The 21,570-nt window shown below is 37.6% G+C and overlaps 1 protein-coding gene across 3 annotated transcripts in view; it reads right to left on the bottom strand.

Annotated features, from left to right (window-relative positions):
• The window catches only part of GFRA3 (GDNF family receptor alpha 3), a 129,534-nt gene that overhangs the window by 10,489 nt on the left and 97,475 nt on the right, over positions 1 to 21,570 (bottom strand). For all 3 annotated transcript variants that reach the window (XM_053717020.1, XM_053717019.1, XM_053717021.1), the window contains exons 6-7: positions 10,644 to 10,778; positions 9,243 to 9,367 (exon numbers count right to left, since the gene is read on the bottom strand). In XM_053717020.1, coding sequence (XP_053572995.1) covers positions 9,243 to 9,367; positions 10,644 to 10,778 — 260 coding nt within the window. The remainder of the gene's footprint in view (positions 1 to 9,242; positions 9,368 to 10,643; positions 10,779 to 21,570) is intronic.

Here is a 21,570-nt window from a genome sequence, read left to right as displayed (position 1 = left end):
GCTTTATGAACCGGGGTTAGCCCATAAAGCTCTTAACTACTGTGCTCTAAAGTACACTAACACCCATAAACTACCTATGTACCCCTAAACCAAGGCCCCCCCACATCGCCGCCACTCTATTACATTTTTTTAACCCCTAATCTGACGACCGCACACCGCCGCCACCTACATTATCCCTATGTACCCCTAATCTGCTGCCCCTAACACCGCCGACACCTACATAATATTTATTAACCCCTAATCTGCCCCCCCCAACGTCGCCGCTACCTACCTACAATTATTAACCCCTAATCTGCCGACCGGACCTCACCGCTACTCTAATAAATGTATTAACCCCTAAAGCTAAGTCTAACCCTAACACCCCCCTAAGTTAAATATAATTTTTATCTAACGAAATAAAATAAATCTTATTAAATAAATTAATCCTATTTAAAGCTAAATACTTACCTGTAAAATAAACCCTAATATAGCTACAATATAAATAATAATTATATTGTAGCTATTTTAACATTAATATTTATTTTACAGGCAACTTTGTATTTATTTTAACTAGATACAATAGCTATTAAATAGTTATTAACTACCTAGCTAAAAGAAATACAAAATTACCAGTAAAATAAATCCTAACCTAAGTTACAATTAAACCCTACACTATCATTAAATAAATTAAATACAAATACCTACAAATAAATACAAATAAATACACTAACTAAAGTACAAAAAATAAAAAAAGAAGTTCCAAAAATTAAAAAATTAATTTACAAACATTAAAAAAATATTACAACAATTTTAAGCTAATTACACCTACTCTAAACCCCCTAATAAAATAACAAAGCCCCCCAAAATAAATTCCCTACCCTATTCTACATTTAAAAGATACCAGCTCTATTACCTTACCAGACCTTAAAAGGGCCTTTTGCGGGGCATGCCCCAAAGAAAACAGCTCTTTTGCCTGTAAAATAAAAATACAACCCCCCCCCAACATTAAAACCCACCACCCACACACCCCTACTCTAACCCGAACCCCCCTTAAATAAACCTAACACTACCCCCCTGAAGATCTTCCTACCTTGAGTCGTCTTCACTCAGCCGAGCCGAATTCTTCATCCAATCCGGGCGATGTCTTCATCCAAGCGGGGGCTGAAGAGGTCCATCATCCGGCTGAAGTCTTCATCCAAGCGGTGGCTGAAGAGGTCTTCCATCTGGCTGAAGTCTTCTATCAAGCGGCATCTTCAATCTTCTTTCTTCCGGCTCAATCTTCATCCCGCTGATGCCGAACATCCTTCCTCCACGACAAACTCCCGACGAATGAAGGTTCCTTTAAGGGACGTCATCCAAGATGGCGTCCCTCGAATTCCGATTGGCTGATAGGATTCTATCAGCCAATCGGAATTAAGGTAGGAATAATCTGATTAGCTGATGGAATCAGCCAATCAGATTCAAGTTCAATCCAATTGGCTGATCCAATCAGCCAATCAGATTGAGCTCGCTTGGATGAAGACTTCAGCCGGATGATGGACCTCTTCAGCCCCCGCTTGGATGAAGACATCGCCCGGATTGGATGAAGAATTCGGCTCAGCTGAGTGAAGACGACTCAAGGTAGGAAGATCTTCAGGGGGTAGTGTTAGGTTTATTTAAGGGGGGTTTGGGTTAGATTAGGGGTATGTGGGTGGTGGGTTGTAATGTTGGGGGGGGTATTGTATGTTTTTTTTTACAGGCAAAAGAGCAGAATTCTTTGGGGCATGCCCCGCAAAAGGCCCTTTTAAGGGCTGGTAAGGTAAAAGAGCTTTACAATTTTTATTTTAGAATAGGGAAGGGCATTTTTTTATTTTGGGGGGCTTTGTTATTTTTTAGGGGGCTTAGAGTAGGTGTAATTAGTTTAAAATTCTTGTAATCTTTTTTTATTTTTTGTAATTTAGTGTTTTTTTTGTAATTTAGTTTAGTTGATATAATTGTAGGTAATTGTAGGTAGTTTATTTAATTAATTTATTGATAGTGTAGTGTTTGGTTTAATTGTAACTTAGGTTAGGATTTATTTTACAGGTAATTTGGTAATTATTTTAACTAGGTAGCTATTAAATAGTTATTAACTATTTTATAGCTATTGTACCTGGTTAAAATAAATACAAAGTTGCCTGTAAAATAAATATTAATCCTAAAATAGCTACAATATAATTATTATTTATATTGTAGCTATATTAGGGTTTATTTTACAGGTAAGTATTTAGCTTTAAATAGGAATAATTTATTTAATAAGATTTATTTTATTTTGTTAGATAAAAATTATATTTAACTTAGGGGGGTGTTAGGGTTAGACTTAGCTTTAGGGGTTAATACATTTATTAGAGTAGCGGTGAGGTCCGGTCGGCAGATTAGGGGTTAATAATAATATGCAGGGGTCAGCGATAGCGGGGGCGGCAGATTAGGGGTTAATAAGTGTAAGGTTAGGGGTGTTTACACTCGGGGTACATGTTAGGGTGTTAGGTGCAGACTTAGGAAGTGTTTCCCCATAGGAAACAATGGGGCTGCGTTAGGAGCTGAACGCTGCTTTTTTGCAGGTGTTAGGTTTTTTTCTGCTCAAACTGCCCCATTGTTTCCTATGGGGTAATCGTGCACGAGCACGTTTTTGAAGCTGGCCGCGTCCGTAAGCACCGCTGGTATTGAGAGTTGCAGTGGCGGTAAATTATGCTCTATGCTTCCTTTTTGGAGCCTAACGCAGCCCTTCTGTGAACTCTAAATACCAGCTGTATTTAAAAGGTGCGGGGGGAAAATACACGCATAGCTAACACACCCCTTTGGCTGCAGAACTCTAAATCTAGCCAAATAGCTTTAACCAAGAAGCCAAGGAAATAGCAGAAACCTTCTGACCTTTCCTAGGACCAGAAAATATAACAAATAGACTAGAGGTCTTCCTGAAATCTTTAGTAGCTTCAAAATAATATTTCAAAGCTCTCACCACATCCAAAGAATGTAAGGATCTTTCCAAAGAATTCATAGGATTAGGATACAAGGAAGGGACAACAATTTATCTATTAATGTTGTTAGAATTCACAACTTCAGGAAAAAATGTAAATGAAGTCCGCAAAACCGCCTTATCCTGATGAAAAATCAGAAAAGGAGATTCACAAGAAAGAGCAGATAGCTCAGAAACTCTTCTAGCAGAAGAGATGGCCAAAAGGAACAACACTTTCCAAGAAAGTAGTTAAATGTCCAAAGAATGCATAGGCTCAAAATGGAGGAGCCTGTAAAGGCCTCAAAACCAAATTAAGACTCCAAGGAGGAGAGATTGATTTAATGACAGGCTTAATGCGAACTAAAGCCTGTACAATAACAGTGAATATCACAAAGTTTAGCAATCTTTCTGTGAAATAAAACAGAAAGAGCAGAGACTTGTCACTTCAAGGAACTTGCAGACAAACCCTTATCCAAACCATCCTGAAGAAACTGTAAAAATACTTACAATTCTAAAAGAATGCCAAGAAAATTCATGAGAAGAACACCATGAAATGTAAGTCTTCCAAACTCAATAATAAATCTTTCTAGAGACAGATTTACGAGCTTGTAACATAGTATTAATCACTGAGTCAGAGAAACCTCTATGACTTAACACTAAGCAATCAATTTCCATACCTTCAAATTTAATGATTTGAGAACCTGATGGAAAAAAACGGACCTTGAAACAGTAGGTCTGGCCTTAACGGAAGTGGCCAAAGTTGGCAACTGGACATCCGAACAAGACCCGCATGCCAAAACCTGTGAGGCAATGCTGGAGCCACCAGCAACACAAACGATTGTTCCATGATGATTTTGGAGATCACTCTTGGAAGAAGAACTAGAGGCGGGAAAATATAAGCAGGTTGAAAACACCAAGGAAGTGTCAGCGCACCCACTGCTTCCGCCTGAAAATTCCTGGACCTGTACAGGCATCTGGGAAGTCTCTTGTTTAGATGACAGGCCATCCGATCTATCTCTAGAGGACCCCATATCTGAACAATCTGAGAAAACACATGTGGATGGAGGGACCACTCTCCCGGATGTAAAGTCTGACGGCTGAGATAATCCGCCTCCCAATGTTTATACCTAGGATATGCACCGCAGAAATTAGACAGGAGCTGAATTCCGCCCAAGCAAGTATCTGAGATACTTCTTCATAGCTTGTGGACTGTGAGTCCTACCCTGCTGATTAACAAATGCCACTGTTTGTGATATTGTCTGTCTGAAAACAAATGAACGGTTCTCTCTTCAACAGAGGTCAAAACTGAAGAGCTCTGAGAATTGCACGGAGTTCTAAAATATTGATTGGTAATCTCGCCTCTTGAGATTTTAGTCCAGGTTAGCCAAACAAAAGAAGCCCCTTGAACTAAACGCTGGTGATTTAACCACCACGTCAGACAGAGTCAAACATTGGGATTTAAGGATATTAATTGTGATATATTTGTATAATCCCTGCACCATGGATTCAGCAAACAAAGCTGGAGAGGTCTCATGTGAAAACGAGCAAAGGGAATCGCGTCCGATGCTGCAGACATGAGACCTAAAATTTCCATGCACATAACCACTGAAGGGAATGACTGAGACTGAAGGTGCCGACAAGCTACAACCAATTTCAAACATCTCTTGTCTGTTAGAGACAGAGTCATAGACACTGAATCTATCTGGAAACCTAAAAAAGGTGACCCTTGTCTGAGGAATCAAGAAACTTTTTGGTAAATTGATCCTCCAACCATGTTTCCGAAGAAACACCACAAGTTAATTTGTGTGAGATTCTGCAGAACGTAAAGACTAAGCTAGTACCAAGATATCATCCAAATAAGGAAACACCGCAATACCCTGCTCTCTGGTTTCCATAAAGCAGGGCACCTAGAATCTTTAAAAAGATTCTTTGAGCGGTTGCTAGTCCAAATGGAAGAGCAATGAATTGGTAATGCTTGTCTAGAAAAGAGAATCTCATGAACTGAAAATGATCTGAATGAATCGGAATATGAAGGTATACATCCTGCAAGTCCATTGTGGACATAAAATGTTCTTGCTGAACAAAAGGCAGAATAGTCCTGAAAGTCACCATTTAAAAGTTGGTACTCTTACATAACGATTCAAAATTTTCAGATCCAGAATTGGTCTGAATGAAATTTCCTTCTTTGGGACAATGAATAGATATGAATAAAAACTCCAGACCCTGTTACTGAAAAGGAAATGACATGACTACCCCTGAAACTCCAGGACTGAAACACACTTCAGGAAAGCCTGAGCTTTAACTGGATTTGCTGGGATGCGTGAGAGAAAAAAAATCTTCTCACAGGAGAACTTACTCAGAATCATATTCGATACCCCTGAGAAACAATACAATACTCAGAAACCATAGATTTTGGATAGAATTTATCCAAACATCCTTGAAAAAAACCTTTATCTGCCCTCTACCAGCTGAGCTGGAATGAGAGTCGCACCTTCATGTCGACTTAGGGGCTGGCTTTTGGTTTCTTAAATGGCTTGGATTTATTCCATTTAATGAAGGTTTCCAATTGGAAACAGATTCCATAGGGAAGGAATAGGTTTTTGTTCCTTAATTGAAAAAAGAATGAAAAAATGATTAGAAGCTTTATATTTACCCTTAGGTCTCTTATTACCTTGGAAAGAAAGAGATAGCAATCTAGACTTAAAAAGTCATATCAGCATTCCAAGATTAAAGCCACAAAACTCTTCTAAAAAAAAACTAAAAAAAAAAAAAATGGCATCAGAACTGATTAAGCGAACAATGCTAGATAAATCAGAATCCAATTATTGTTGCGCTAATTCTCCAACAATAATATTGATGCAGCTGCAACATCAACCAAAGAAATTGCAGGTCTGAGATGACCTAAATATAAATAATCTTTCCTTAGAAAAGATTCAAGTTTCCTATCTAAAGGAACTTAAGTACCATCTTCCATAGGAATAGAGGTACGTTCAGCAAGAGTAGAAATAGCCCCATCAACTTGAGGATCTTTTCCCAAAACTCAATAGAAAATGCTGGTAAAGGATACATAAATAAATTAATTTAATTTATTTAATTGTAGTGTAGTGTTAGGTGTAATTGTAACTTAGGTTAGGATTTATTTTACAGGTAATTTTGTATTTATTTTAGCTAGGTAGTTATTAAATAGTTAATAACTATTTAATAACTATTCTACCTAGTTAAAATAAATACAAAGTTGCCTGTAAAATAAAAATAAATCCTAAAATAGCTACAATTTAATTATTAATTATATTGTAGCTACCTTAGGGTTTATTTTACAGGTAAGTATTTAGTTTTAAATAGGAATAATTTATTTAATTATAGGAATATTTATTTAGATTAATTTAAATAATATTTAAGTTAGGGGGGTGTTAGGGTTAGACTTAGGTTTAGGGGTTAATAAAATTAATATAGTGGCGCCGGTGTAGGGGGCAGATTAGGGGTTAATAAATATAATGTAGGTGGCGGTTGGCTCCGGGAGCGACGGTTTAGGGGTTAATAAGTATAATGTAGGTGGCGGTGGTGTTGGGGCGGCAGATTAGGGGTGTTTAGACTTGGGATACATGTTAGGGTGTTAGGTATAGACATTTCCCATAGGAATCCAGGGCGGCGGATTGAAAACCAGGTACACTGGGCCGGAAAAGTGGCGATAACTAGCAAAAGTAGTCAGATTGTGCCGAACTTGCGTTCGGAACATCTGTAGTGACGTAAGCATCAATCTGTGTCGGACTGAGTCCGGCGGATCGTATGTTACATCACTAAATTCTACATTTGCCGGTCTCTAGCCTTTGATAACTAAGGCGAATCAGGCTTGCCACAAATACGCTGCGGAATTCCAGCGTATTTGCGGTTGACAGCTTAATAAATAGAGGCAATTATCTGCATATAAAAGTTTATCATGGTAACCAATACAAATGACATTCGGAAATATAATGCACTTAGCTTTAGTAGAACCGACATCAGGCAGCAAAGTTCCAACAGATACGTCTGAGGCAGGATCAGATTAAGACATCTTGCAAAATGTAAAATAAAAAACAACATATAAAGCAAAATTGTCAATTTCCTTATATGAGTTTCAGGAATGGGAAAAAAAATGCAATTGCATAGCCCTCTGACATAGAAAAAGGCAAGAGGCAAATAGCAATGGGGTATTAAAATAATGTTAACAATTTGGAGCCAAGTATGACGCACAACGTAACTGAAATTTTTTTTGGCACCAACAACATCCGGAAATGACACACTCGCGTCACTAACGACACAACCCTGTGTAAGGAACTCGGCGTCAACTACGACCCCGGAAATGACAAACTTGCGTCAACGGACGTACCTTTGCGCCAAGAATGACGCAATAAAGTCTAGCACTTGGCGCACCCGCGGGCCTAATCCTGCCACCAATTTGCAAGAAAAATGTAGTCAATTTGAAAAAAAGACTAAACCCCAGGTAAGAAAAAATATTTCTTACTATGTTAATCTTCCCCAAATATGAAACTGACAGTCTGCAAAAGGAAATACATGAACCTGACTCATGGCAAATACAAGTACAATACATATATTTAGAACTTTATATTAACGAATAAAGTGCCAAAACCATAGCTCAGGTGTCTTAAGTAATAAAAACATACTTACCAAAAGACACCCATCCACACATAGCCAAACCAGTACTGAAACAGTTATCAGTATAGGTAATGGAATATGAGAGTATATCGTCGATCTGAAAAGGGAGGTAGGAGATGAATCTCTACGACCGATAACAGAGAACCTATGAAATAGATCCCCGTTAGGAAAATCATTGCATTCAATAGGTGATACTCCCTTCACATCCCTCTGACATTTGCTGTACTCTGAGAGGAATCGGGCTTCAAAATGCTGAGAAGCGCATGTCAACGTAGAAATCTTAGCACAAACTTACTTCACCACCTCCATAGGAGGCAAAGTTTATAAAACTGAATTGTGGGTATGGTGAGCGGTGTATTTATAGGCATTTTGAGGTTTGGGAAACTTTGCCGCTCCTGGTAGGAATGTATATCCCATACGTTACTAGCTCATGGACTCTTGACAATTACATGAAAGAAATAGGGCTTTTCTCTCTGAGCCAAAAATGTAATTGCAAGTGCCAGAAATAGCTGAAAATGCGCAATTGTAATCGTGTTTAAACACAAAGTGGCCTCAGCAGGCCTTCATATTCCATAGAAACTTTTCTTACAATTTTGTTAACACAAGCTATTAATCTTAAATAGTGTATTACCAACAAATGCTTTATTTAGGAGATTAGGCATTCTGAAAGACAGTCACAAAACTAAGTGTTCAATAAGAATTATAAATTAACAGAATAAAATTTTGTAGAACTGAGAATTTAATGTGAAAAAAAAAGAAAATGGGAACCCACTTTAAAATCATCTTAAATAATCGTGTATTTGCTATTTTAGAACCGTGAATTTAATATGAAAAAAAAAAAGAGAATCCCAAATGAAAAAAAAAAAAAAAAATCAATAATGGTGAATATCATTTTCTAAATATGTGAATTTAATATGAATGGAGTACAAACATGATGTAATTAAATATTAAACATATACCGTATATATTTTTGCTAAAAAAAATGTCCCAAATATCACTTCCTTTTGGAAATAATTACCTATTTTCTTTAAAGTCCTGGAAAGTATAATTTTAATAAATTCTAGCTGTCAAGCTTATTTGTGTGGTGAGTCGAGTGGATGCTGCAATGCCTCCATATTATGCCTGTATGTCCATTTTGGGTAATCGAGTGCTTAGCTCACTGTGTTGGGAACTCAATGCACATGCATTAGGCATGTTAAGAGTTAAGAGGTGGGCGGGGTGATGAGTAGTGGTTGAGATAAAAAAAGGCAGTACACTTTTTAACATTTTTCATTAGAGATCTCTGTGGGCCCCTTCCAACCCTCACACCTTTGTGTAGTGGCACCAACTGCACCACTAGTAGGTCCGCCCCTGACTAACCCTCTGCTTTGGGCACTATACGCAGTGTAAACTACTTTGTGCACCTCACCTTTTCAGTTTCTCATGTTGTACGGGGAAAGACACGTTTCAGAATGCTATATCATCATGCAAAGCCTTAAAGAGATTTAAATAGTTTTAAATCTAATAGTGGATTGTATGCCTCCTATATCTAAGGACATTAAATCAACATTTGACATAAAACCAGTAACATAAATGTAACCAAATGTAAATAAATATATTCAATTATTAATTAATTATCAGTATTATCAGTCCTTACCAGGTCACTGTCATGAATTGCGGACACATTGAAATGTTCCTTAAAGACCTTGGAACTGGACATAACAGGGACAAATGTCCCGTGAGTGTTACTGAGCTCTGGGATAACCGATAACATTGAGCTTTCTGTAAGATAAAGAATATATTAGGTATAATACATTATATCCATAATACTCAAGAAGAATCAGATTGATCAATTCTGTTAAAAGTATCACATTTTGTTACATTACAATTAGACTGAAGCTTTTTTTTTAATTGTAGCTGCTCTTCATATTGCAAAATCAGTTTCTATCCATTTCTTAAAAATGACTAAACAAAGGGACAAAACCTGTTAAACCATATATTCAAATATATTAAAGGGACAGTAAACAGTGTTTAATTACAAGACATTTCTGTTGTGTTGCTATAAAATAACATATCTGCAAAGTCTAAACAAATTTTTCAATAGCCAAACTCCCCTTATTTGGAGGAGCCAGTCTGTGTATCAAGGCTAATCATAGCCATAATAAAAGTATAAAGTAAATTGTTTTGCAGTTGTTAATAGCTTACACCAGTTAGGGATGTGTAGCATGGGTAGCCTTGAAACCTCAGCAAGGTGCATTTCACGTTCTGAGATTTATAAAACTCCCAATTTTAAGAGTTAAATTACATAAAAAGGGGCAAAATAAATAATGAATGTATATTGCAAAGTTGTTTCATTATGTATAACTAAACATTTTCTATACAAATATCAAGGTGTTTACTGTCCCTTTAAGTCTAGGGTCTATATATTTATGTTTATAAATAATATGCACAGCAGAAACTATTTTCCTTTTTAAATAAATAGGGAAATTTATATGAAACCCAACAATTTTCTTTCATGATTCAAACAGATCATGGAATTTTAAACAACTTTCTAATTTACGTCTTTTATCAATGTTTTTTTTGTTCTTTTGGTATCTTTGGTTGAAAAGCAGAGACTTAACCTTAGGAGTGTGCACGTCTGGAGCGCTACACAGCTTTTCAAGAATGGAATGCATAGTTTGCAAGAGCACTAGAGCGCAGCACTATTCCCTGCCATGTAGTGTCCCAGACACCTACCTATGTATCTCTTCAACAAAGAATATCTTGGGAATGAAGCAAATGTGATAATATAAGTAAATTGGAAACTAGTTTTAAATTGTATGCTCTGATTTACAATTTTTGGGTTGCATATCCCTTTAATACAACAAGCACTTCTTGGAACTAGGTTTGCCTTTGTGCAAAACAATATCCAGCCTAGCTCAGGGGCCAGTCTGCCAGTATAGGGCCCTTCCAGTAACCACACAAGGTAAAAGAACAATGTGCACAGGAGTATATATCAAGTACAATATAAATTAGATATGAAGTTAGTGCAGGACACAGCCTGTAGTGGTGAACTTACTTAGGCACCTGTTTTTGTTAAACATTCCTATGATGTTCTTGCATCTTTCCTCATTGTTTGCGCTTCCTTCACAAGAACACGACAAAGACACATCCATATTATCATTACTGATATAGTTTGGAGTCATTACGGTGCCTATTTCAGAGAGAAAAAAAATCCATGTAAATAATGATCATAAATAAAGGACCCAATATTTTCTGGACCCCAAGTAACAGAGGATCCAGAATTTCTTAGATGTGTTAATATCTGTGGTTTAAGTGAGAAAATAAACTAAATGGTATTGTTTTGATGACCAGCACAACTGCCATGCCACAGTTAAAAATAACATCATTTATGTAAGAATTTACCTGATAAATTCATTTCTTTCATATTGGCAAGAGTCCATGAGCTAGTGACGTATGGGATATACATTCCAACCAGGAGGGGCAAAGTTTCCCAAACCTCAAAATGCCTATAAATACACCCCCCACCACACCCACAATTCAGTTTAACAAATAGCAAAGAAGTGGGTTGATAAGAAAGGAGCGAAAGCATCAACAAGAAATTGGAATAATTGTGCTTTATACAAAAAAAATCATAACCACCATAAAAAGAGTGGGTCTCGTGGACTCTTGCCAATATGAAAGAAATGAATTTATCAGGTAAATTCTTACATAAATTATGTTTTCTTTCATGTAATTGGCAAGAGTCCATTAGCTAGTGACGTATGGGATAGCAAATACCCAAGATGTGGAACTCCACGCAAGAGTCACTAGAGAGGGAGGGATAAAAATAAAGACAGCCAATTCCGCTGAAAAATTAATCCACAACCCAAATCAAAAGTTTTAATTTTATAATGAAAAAAAACTGAAAATATAAGCAGAAGAATCAAACTGAAACAGCTGCCTGAAGTATTTTTCTACCAAAAACTTCTTCTTCTGAAGAAGAGAAAACATCAAAATGGTAGAATTTAGTAAAAATAAGCAAAGAAGACCAAGTTGCTGCTTTGCAAATCTGATCAACAGAAGCTTCATTCTTAAAAACCCAGGAAGTGGAAACTGACCTAGTAGAATGAGCCGTAATCCTCTGAGGCGGGGATTTACCCGACTCTAAATAAGCATGATGAATCAAAAGCTTTAACCAAGATGCCAAAGAAATGGCAGAAGCTTTCTGACATTTCCTAGAACCAGAAAAGAAAACAAATAGACTAAAAGTCTTTCTGAAATCTTTAGTAGCTTCAACATAATATTTCAAAGCTCTTACCACATCCAAAGAATGTAAGGATCTCTCCAGAGAATTCTTAGGATTAGGACACAAAGAAGGGACAACAATTTCTCTACTAATGTTGTTGGAGTTCACAACTTTAGGTAAAAATTTAAACAAAGTCCGCAAAAACCGCCTTATCCTGATGAAAAATCAGAAAAGGAGACTCACAAGAAAGAGCAGATAAATCAGAAACTCTTCTAGATGACCAAAAGGAACAACACTTTCCAAGAAAGTAATTTAATGTCCAGAGAATGCATAGGCTCAAACGGAGGAGCCTGTAAAGCCTTCAAAACCAAATTAAGACTCCAAGGAGGAGAAATTGATTTAATGACAGGCTTGATACGAACCAAAGCCTGTACAAAACAATGAATATCAGGAAGTTTAGCAATTTTTCTGTGGAACAGAACAGAAAGAGCAGAGATTTGTCCTTTCAAAGAACTTGAAGACAAACCCTTATCTAAACCATCCTGAAGAAACTGTAATATTCTAGGAATTCTAAAAGAATGCCAAGAGAATTTATGAGAAGAGCACCATGAAATGTAAGTCTTCCAAACTCGATAAAAAATCTTTCTAGACAAAGATTTACGAGCCTGCAACATAGTATTAATCACTGAGTCAGAGAAACCTCTATGACTAAGCGTTCAATTTCCATACCATCAAATTTAATGATTTGAGATCCTGATGGAAAAACGAACCTTGAGATATAAGGTCTGGCCTTAATGGAAGTGGCCAAGGTTGGCAACTGGACAACCGAACAAGATCCACATAACAAAACCTGAGCGGCCATGCTGGAGCCACCAGCAGCACAAATGATTGTTCCATGATGATTTTGAAAATCACTCTTGGAAGAAGAACTAGAGGCGGAAAAATATAGGCAGGTTAATAAGTCCAAGGAAGTGTCAATGCATACACTGCTTCCGCCTGAGGATCCCTGGACATGGATAGGTACCTGGGAAGTTTCTTGTTTAGATGAGATGCCATCAGATCTATTTCTGGAAGCCCCCACATCTGAACAATTTGAAAAAACACATCTGGGTGAAGAGACCATTCTCCCGGATGTAAAGCTTGATGACAGAGATAATCCGCTTCCCAATTGTCTATACCTGGGATATGGACCTCAGAAATTAGAAAGGAGCTGGATTTTGCCAAAGCAAGTATCTGAGATACTTCTTTCATAGCATGAGGACTGAGAGTCCCACCCTGATGATTGACATACGCCACAGTTGTGACATTGTCTGTCTGAAAACCAATAAACGTCTCTCTCTTCGAATAGAAGCCAAAACTGAAGAACTCTGAGAATCGCACAGAGTTCCAAAATATTGAATGGCAATCTCGCCTCTTGAGATTTCCAAACCCCTTGTGCTGTCAGAGATCCACAGACAGCTTCCCAACCTAAAAGACTCGCATCTGTTGTGATCAATGTCCAGGTTGGATGAACCGAAGAGACCCGTAGAACTATACAATGGTGATCGAACCACCAAGTCAGAGATAGTTGAATATTGGGATTCAAGGATATTAAATGTGATATCCTAGAATAATCCCTGCACCATTAATTCAGCATTAAAAACTGGAAAGGTTTCATATGAAAATGAGCAAAGGGAAAAATCCAATGCTGCAGTCATGAGACCTAAAACTTCCATGCATATAGCTACTGAAGGAAATAATAGAGACTGAAGGTTCCGACAAGCTGAAACCAATATAAATTGTCTCTAGTCTGTTAGAGACAAAGACATTGACACAATCTATCTGGAAACCTAAAAAAGGTGACCCTTGTCTCAGGAATCAAGGAACTTTTGATAAAAATGATCCTCCAACCATGTCTTTGAAGAAACAACAGAAGTTGAATCATATGAGATTCTGCAGAACGAAAAGACTGAGCAAGTACCACAATATCGTCCAAATAAGGAAACATCGAGAACCTTTGAAAAGATTCCTAGAGCTGTCACTAGGCCAGAAAGGAAAAGCAACAAATTGGTAATGCTTGTCTAAAAAAGAGAATCTCAGAAAATGAAAATAATCTGAATGTAAACAGAATATGAAGATATGCATCCTGTAAATCTATTGTAGGCAAATAATGCCCTTGCTGAACAAAAGGCAGAATAGACCTTATAATCACTATTCTGAAAGATGGTACTCTAACATGACAAATCAAAAAGATTTTCTTTCTTTGGGACAATGAATAGTTCTGAACAAAACCCCAGACCCCGTTCCTGAAATGGAACTGGTATGAATACCCCAGATAACTCCAGGTCTGAAACACACTTCAGGAAAGTCTGAGCCTTTACTGGAATAGCTAGAATATGTGAGAGAGAAAAAGATTTCTCACAGGCGGTCTTACTCTGAATCCTATTCTGTACCCCAATCTAAGAAGTTTGGACCGAATTGAACCAAACAACTTTAGAAAAATCTTAACCTGCCCCCTACCAGCTAAGCTGGAATAAGGGCCGCACCTTCATGCAAATTTGGGGGCTGGCTTTGACCTCTTAAATAGCTTGAATTCATTCCATTTTGAAGAAAGCTTCCAATTAGAAACATGTTACTTGGGGAAGAATTAGGTTTCTGTTCCTTATTAAGAACAAAAACTAATATAAGCTTAGAACTTAATCTTGAAGCAAAAAAACTCCTTTCCCCAGAGTAACAGTTGAAAATATTGAATCCAACTGTGACCCAAATAATTTATTACCTTGGAAGGAAAGAAAATAGAAATCTGGATTTTAGAAATCAAATCAGCATTCCAAGATTTAAGTCACAAAGTTCTTCTAGCTAAAAAAGCTAAAGACATAGATTTAACCTCAATTTTGATAATATCAAAAAATGGCATCAGAAAAGAAATTATTAGCATGTTGAATCAAGTTAACAATGCTAAACAAATCATAACTTGTTGCGCTAAAGTTTCCAACCAAAAAAGATGAAACAGCTGCAACATCAGCCAAAGAAATTGCAGGCCTAAGAAAGGACCTGAAAATAAATAAATTTTCCTTAGAAAAGATACAAGTTTCCCATCTAAAGGATCTTTAAAATAAATACTATTTTCCATAGGAATAGTAGTACATTTAGCAAGAGTAGAGATAGCCCCATTAACTTTGGGGATCTTTTCCCAAAACTCCAAACTAACTGCTGGCAAAGGATACAATTTTAAAACCTTAAAGAAGGAATAAAAGAAGTACCAGGCCTATTCCATTCCCCAGTATTAGGAACTGGAAAAAAACTCTGAAGTAACCACAGGAGGTTAATAAGCAGAATTTAAATGATAGCTAGCCTTAAAATCAAGAGGACTAATCTCCTCAATATCCAAAATAATCAATACCTTTTCAACAAAGAACGAATGTACTCTATTTAAAAGTAAAAAAGTAGATTTGTTAGTGTCAATATCTGATGAAGGATATTCTGAATGAGATAAATCATCACCAGAGAAGGATAATTCAGTATGTTGTCGGTCATTTGAAAATTCATCAACTAAATGAGAAGTTTAAAAAAGACCTTTACATTTTATTAGAAGGCGGCATGGCAGACAAAGCCTTCAGAATAGAATCAGAAAAAAATTCTTAGAAATTCCCAGGTATATCTTGTACATTAGATGTTAAAAGAATAGCAATAGACAATGCATTAATACTGATGGACATTTTTTCTACAAGTAAAAGTTTATCATGATAACTTATTACAAACCATAGCTAAAGATAAAAATTCATAACATTAAAAAAAATAAACTTAGCTTTGGTAGGACTGATATCAGTCAGCAGGAATCCAACAGTGTTTTCTGATACAGGAACAGTTTTGAGATATCTTGCAAATGTAAGAGAAAAAACAACATATAAAGCAAAATATCAATTTCCTTATATGACAGTTTCAGGAATGGGAAAAAATGCAAACAAAATAAGCCTCTGGAAACCAGAAGCAGAATGAAATAAAGACTTAAATAATGTCAGAAATCTGGCGCCAAGTATGACGCCCACAACTGACAAAATATTTTTTGGCGCCAAGAACGTCTGCAACAAACACGAGCGTCATAGATGACGCAACTACGTGAAAATTCTCGACGCCAACTAAGACGCCAGAAATGACGAAACTACGTCAACAAACTTAATTCCCGCACCAAAAAAGTCTCGCGCCAAGAATGACGCAATAAATTATAGCATTTTGCGCTCCCGCAAGCCTAACAGCCCGCAATTTAAAAAAGAGAGTCAATTTGAAAATTTCAGGTAAAATTTATTTATTTATTATTATTTTTTTTATATGCATTTCCCAAAATGAAACTGACAGTCTGCAAAAAGGAAATATACTGATTAACCTGAATCATGGCAAATATAAGCACAAAACATATATTTAGAACTTTACATATAAAGTGCCAAACCATAGCTGAGAGTGTCTTAAATAAAAGAAAACATACTTACCAAAAGACACTCATCTACATAAAGTAGATAGCCTAACCAGTACTGAAACGAGAATCAGTAGAGGTAATGGTATATAAGAGTATATCGTCGATCTGAAAAGGGAGGTAGGAGATGAATCTCTACGACCCATAACAGAGAACCTATGAAATAGATCCCCGTTAGGATGACCATTGTATTCAATAGGTAATAATCCCTTCACATCCCTCTGTCATTCACTGCACTCTGAGAGGAACCGGGCTTCAGCATGCTGAGAAGCGCATATCAACGTAGAAATCTAGCACAAACTTACTTCACCACCTCCATAGGAGGCAAAGTTTGTAAAACTGAATTGTGGGTGTGGTGAGGGGTGTATTTATAGGCATTTTGAGGTTTGGGAAACTTTGCCCCTCCTGGTAGAAATGTATATCCCATACGTCACTAGCTCATGGACTCTTGCCAATTACATGAAAGAAACATAAACATAACTTTTATTCTAAATATAAAAATATGTTGACTAAAAAGAATAAAAATGTTCAGAAAAAATCCAGCTATATGATCTTCTCAGCGAGCATTTTACCACACTTTGAACTATGTATTCCTTTTGCACCCACTTCATTGTGTATATGGTTACATGCATGGCAGCTTATTTTACACCCAGATATGTGCACTTATCCTGCAGTGTCAAACTTGGTATAACAAAAAAAGGCTACTTTATGTTTACAACTTACTTAAGCTTTGCGTCTCATGTATTTATCAAGGCCTCGGGACATGCACTTCAGCAACATGCACTTTAATTTAAATCTTTGAAAAACTGTAAAATCTAATAGGTTTTGCAATGTTCTGCACCACAAATAAATATGCACATTAATGAAGAGAAACATTTCATTTGCATTATTACTCTCTTGTCTTTATCCTAGATTTAAAAAAAAAAATTTTTTTTGTATGTTTAACACACTGTTTACTGCTCTATCAGTGGCTGAGATCTTGACAAGCCATTTCTTAAAGGGACATGAAATCCAATTTTTTTTTCAGGATTCAAATAAAGCATACACTTTTAAACAGCATTCCAATTTACAGTGGGGTAAAAAAGTATTTAGTCATCCACCAATTGTGCAAGTTCTCCCACTTTAGAAGATGAGAGAGGCCTGTAATTTTCATCATAGGTATACCTCAACTATGAGAGACAAAATGTGGGAACAAATCCAGACAATCACATTGTCTGATTTGGAAAGAATTTATTTGCAAATTATGGTGGAAAATAAGTATTTGGTTAATATCAAAAGTTCATCTCAATACTTTGTTATATATCCTTTGTTGGCAATGACAGAGGTCAAATGTTTTCTGTAAGTCTTCACAAGGTTGTCACACACTGTTGCTGGTATGTTGGCCCATTCCTGCATGCAGATCTCCTCTAGAGCAGTGATGTTTTGGGGCTGTCGCTGGGCAAGACAGACTTTCAACTTCCTCCAAAGGTTTTCTATGGGGTTGAGATCTGGAGACTGGCTAGGCCACTCCAGGACCTTGAAATGCTTCTTACAAAGCCACTCCTTCGTTGCCCGGGCGGTGTGTTTGGGATCATTGTCATGCTGAAAGACCCAGCCATGTTTCATCTTCAATGCCCTTGCTGATGCAAGGAGGTTTGCACTCAAAATCTCACGATACATGGCCCCATTCATTCTTTCATGTACACAGATCAGTCGTCCTGTTCCCTTTGCAGAGAAACAGCCCCAAAGCATGATGTTGCCACCCCCATGCTTCACAGCAGGTATGGTGTTCTTTGCTTGCAACTCAGCATTCTCTCTCCTCCAAACACAACGAGTTGTATTTCTACCAAACAGTTCTACTTTGGTTTCATCTGACCATATGACATTCGCCCAATCTGCTTCTGGATCATCCAAATGCTCTCTAGCATACTTCAGACGGGCCCGGAAATGTACTGGCTTAAGCAGGGGGACACGTCTGGCACTGCAGGATCTGAGTCTCTGGAGGTGTAGTGTGTTACTGATGGTAGCCTTTGTTATGTTGGTCCCAGCTCTCTGCAGGTCATTCACTAGGTCCCCGCCATGTGGTTCTGGCATGTTTGCTCACCGTTCTTGTGATCATTTTGACCCCACAGGGTGAGATCTTGCGTGGAGCCCCAGATCGAGGGAGATTATCAGTGGTCTTGTATGTCTTCCATTTTCTAATTATTGCTCCCACAGATGATTTCTTCACACCAAGCTGCTTGCCTATTGCAGATTCAGTCTTCCCAGCCTGGTGCAGGTCTACAATTTTGTTTCTGGTGTCCTTCGACAGCTCTTTGGTCTTCACCATAGTGGAGTTTGGAGTGTGACTGTTTGAGGTTGTGGACAGGTGTCTTTTATACTGATAACAAGTTAAAACAGGTGCCATTAATACAGGTAATGAGTGGAGGACAGAGGAGCCTCTTAAAGAAAAAGATACAGGTCTGTGAGAGCCAGAAATCTTGCTTGTTTGTAGGTGACCAAATACTTAGTTTCCACCATAATATGCAAATAAATTCTTTCCAAATCAGACAATGTGATTGTCTGGATTTGTTTCCACAATTTGTCTCTCATAGTTGAGGTATACCTATGATGCAAATTACAGGTCTCTCTCATCTTATTAAGTGGGAGAACTTGCACAATTGGTGACTGACTAAATACTTTTTTGCCCCACTGTACTTCTATATTACATTTGCTTAATTCAAAAAACATAATTTATGTAAGAACTTACCTGATAAATTCATTTCTTTCATATTAGCAAGAGTCCATGAGCTAGTGACGTATGGGATATACATTCCTACCAAGAGGGGCAAAGTTTCCCAAACCTCAAAATGCCTATAAATACACCCCTCACCACACCCACAATTCAGTTTAACGAATAGCCAAGAAGTGGGGTGATAAAAAAGTGCGAAAGCATATAAAATAAGGAATTGGAATAATTGTGCTTTATACAAAAATCATAACCACCACAAAAAAAGGGCGGGCCTCATGGACTCTTGCTAATATGAAAGAAATGAATTTATCAGGTAAGTTCTTACATAAATTATGTTTTCTTTCATGTAATTAGCAAGAGTCCATGAGCTAGTGACGTATGGGATAATGACTACCCAAGATGTGGATCTTTCCACAGAAGAGTCACTAGAGAGGGAGGGATAAAATAAAGACAGCCAATTCCTGCTGAAAATAATCCACACCCAAAAATAAAGTTTAATGAAAAACATAAGCAGAAGATTCAAACTGAAACCGCTGCCTGAAGTACTTTTCTACCAAAAACTGCTTCAGAAGAAGAAAATACATCAAAATGGTAGAATTTAGTAAAAGTATGCAAAGAGGACCAAGTTGCTGCTTTGCAAATCTGGTCAACCGAAGCTTCATTCCTAAACGCCCAGGAAGTAGAAACTGACCTAGTAGAATGAGCTGTAATTCTTTGAGGCAGAGTTTTACCCGACTCAACATAGGCAAGATGAATTAAAGATTTCAACCAAGATGCCAAAGAAAAGGCAGAAGCTTTCTGGCCTTTTCTAGAACCGGAAAAGATAACAAATAAACTAGAAGTCTTACGGAAAGATTTCGTAGCTTCAACATAATATTTCAAAGCTCTAACAACATCCAAAGAATGCAACGATTTCTCCTTAGAATTCTTAGGATTAGGACATAATGAAGGAACCACAATTTCTCTACTAATGTTGTTGGAATTCACAACTTTAGGTAAAAATTCAAAAGAAGTTCGCAACACCGCCTTATCCTGATGAAAAATCAGAAAAGGAGACTCACAAGAAAGAGCAGATAATTCAGAAACTCTTCTGGCAGAAGAGATGGCCAAAAGGAACAAAACTTTCCAAGAAAGTAATTTAATGTCCAAAGAATGCATAGGTTCAAACGGAGGAGCTTGAAGAGCTCCCAGAACCAAATTCAAACTCCAAGGAGGAGAAATTGACTTAATAACAGGTTTTATACGAACCAAAGCTTGTACAAAACAATGAATATCAGGAAGAATAGCAATCTTTCTGTGAAAAAGAACAGAAAGAGCAGAGATTTGTCCTTTCAAAGAACTTGCGGACAAACCCTTATCTAAACCATCCTGAAGAAACTGTAAAATTCTCGGTATTCTAAAAGAATGCCAAGAAAAATGATGAGAAAGACACCAAGAAATATAAGTCTTCCAGACTCTATAATATATCTCTCGAGATACAGATTTACGAGCCTGTAACATAGTATTAATCACAGAGTCAGAGAAACCTCTTTGACCAAGAATCAAGCGTTCAATCTCCATACCTTTAAATTTAAGGATTTCAGATCCTGATGGAAAAAAGGACCTTGCGACAGAAGGTCTGGTCTTAACGGAAGAGTCCACGGTTGGCAAGAGGCCATCCGGACAAGATCCGCATACCAAAACCTGTGAGGCCATGCCGGAGCTACCAGCAGAACAAACGAGCATTCCTTCAGAATCTTGGAGATTACTCTTGGAAGAAGAACTAGAGGCGGAAAGATATAGGCAGGATGATACTTCCAAGGAAGTGATAATGCATCCACTGCCTCCGCCTGAGGATCCCGGGATCTGGACAGATACCTGGGAAGTTTCTTGTTTAGATGGGACGCCATCAGATCTATTTCTGGAAGTTCCCACATTTGAACAATCTGAAGAAATACCTCTGGGTGAAGAGACCATTCGCCCGGATGCAACGTTTGGCGACTGAGATAATCCGCTTCCCAATTGTCTATACCTGGGATATGAACCGCAGAGATTAGACAGGAGCTGGATTCCGCCCAAACCAAAATTCGAGATACTTCTTTCATAGCCAGAGGACTGTGAGTCCCTCCTTGATGATTGATGTATGCCACAGTTGTGACATTGTCTGTCTGAAAACAAATGAACGATTCTCTCTTCAGAAGAGGCCAAAACTGAAGAGCTCTGAAAATTGCACGGAGTTCCAAAATATTGATCGGTAATCTCACCTCCTGAGATTCCCAAACTCCTTGTGCCGTCAGAGATCCCCACACAGCTCCCCAACCTGTGAGACTTGCATCTGTTGAAATTACAGTCCAGGTCGGAAGCACAAAAGAAGCCCCCTGAATTAAACGATGGTGATCTGTCCACCATGTTAGAGAGTGTCGAACAACCGGTTTTAAAGATATTAATTGAGATATCTTCGTGTAATCCTTGCACCATTGCTTCAGCATACAGAGCTGAAGAGGTCGCATGTGAAAACGAGCAAAGGGGATCGCGTCCGATGCAGCAGTCATAAGACCTAGAATTTCCATGCATAAGGCTACCGAAGGGAATGATTGTGACTGAAGGTTTCGACAAGC

Source organism: Bombina bombina, chromosome 6 (genome assembly GCF_027579735.1).
Source record: "Bombina bombina isolate aBomBom1 chromosome 6, aBomBom1.pri, whole genome shotgun sequence".
NCBI lineage: Eukaryota > Metazoa > Chordata > Amphibia > Anura > Bombinatoridae > Bombina > Bombina bombina.
This window is presented reverse-complemented; position numbering and strand designations above follow the sequence as displayed.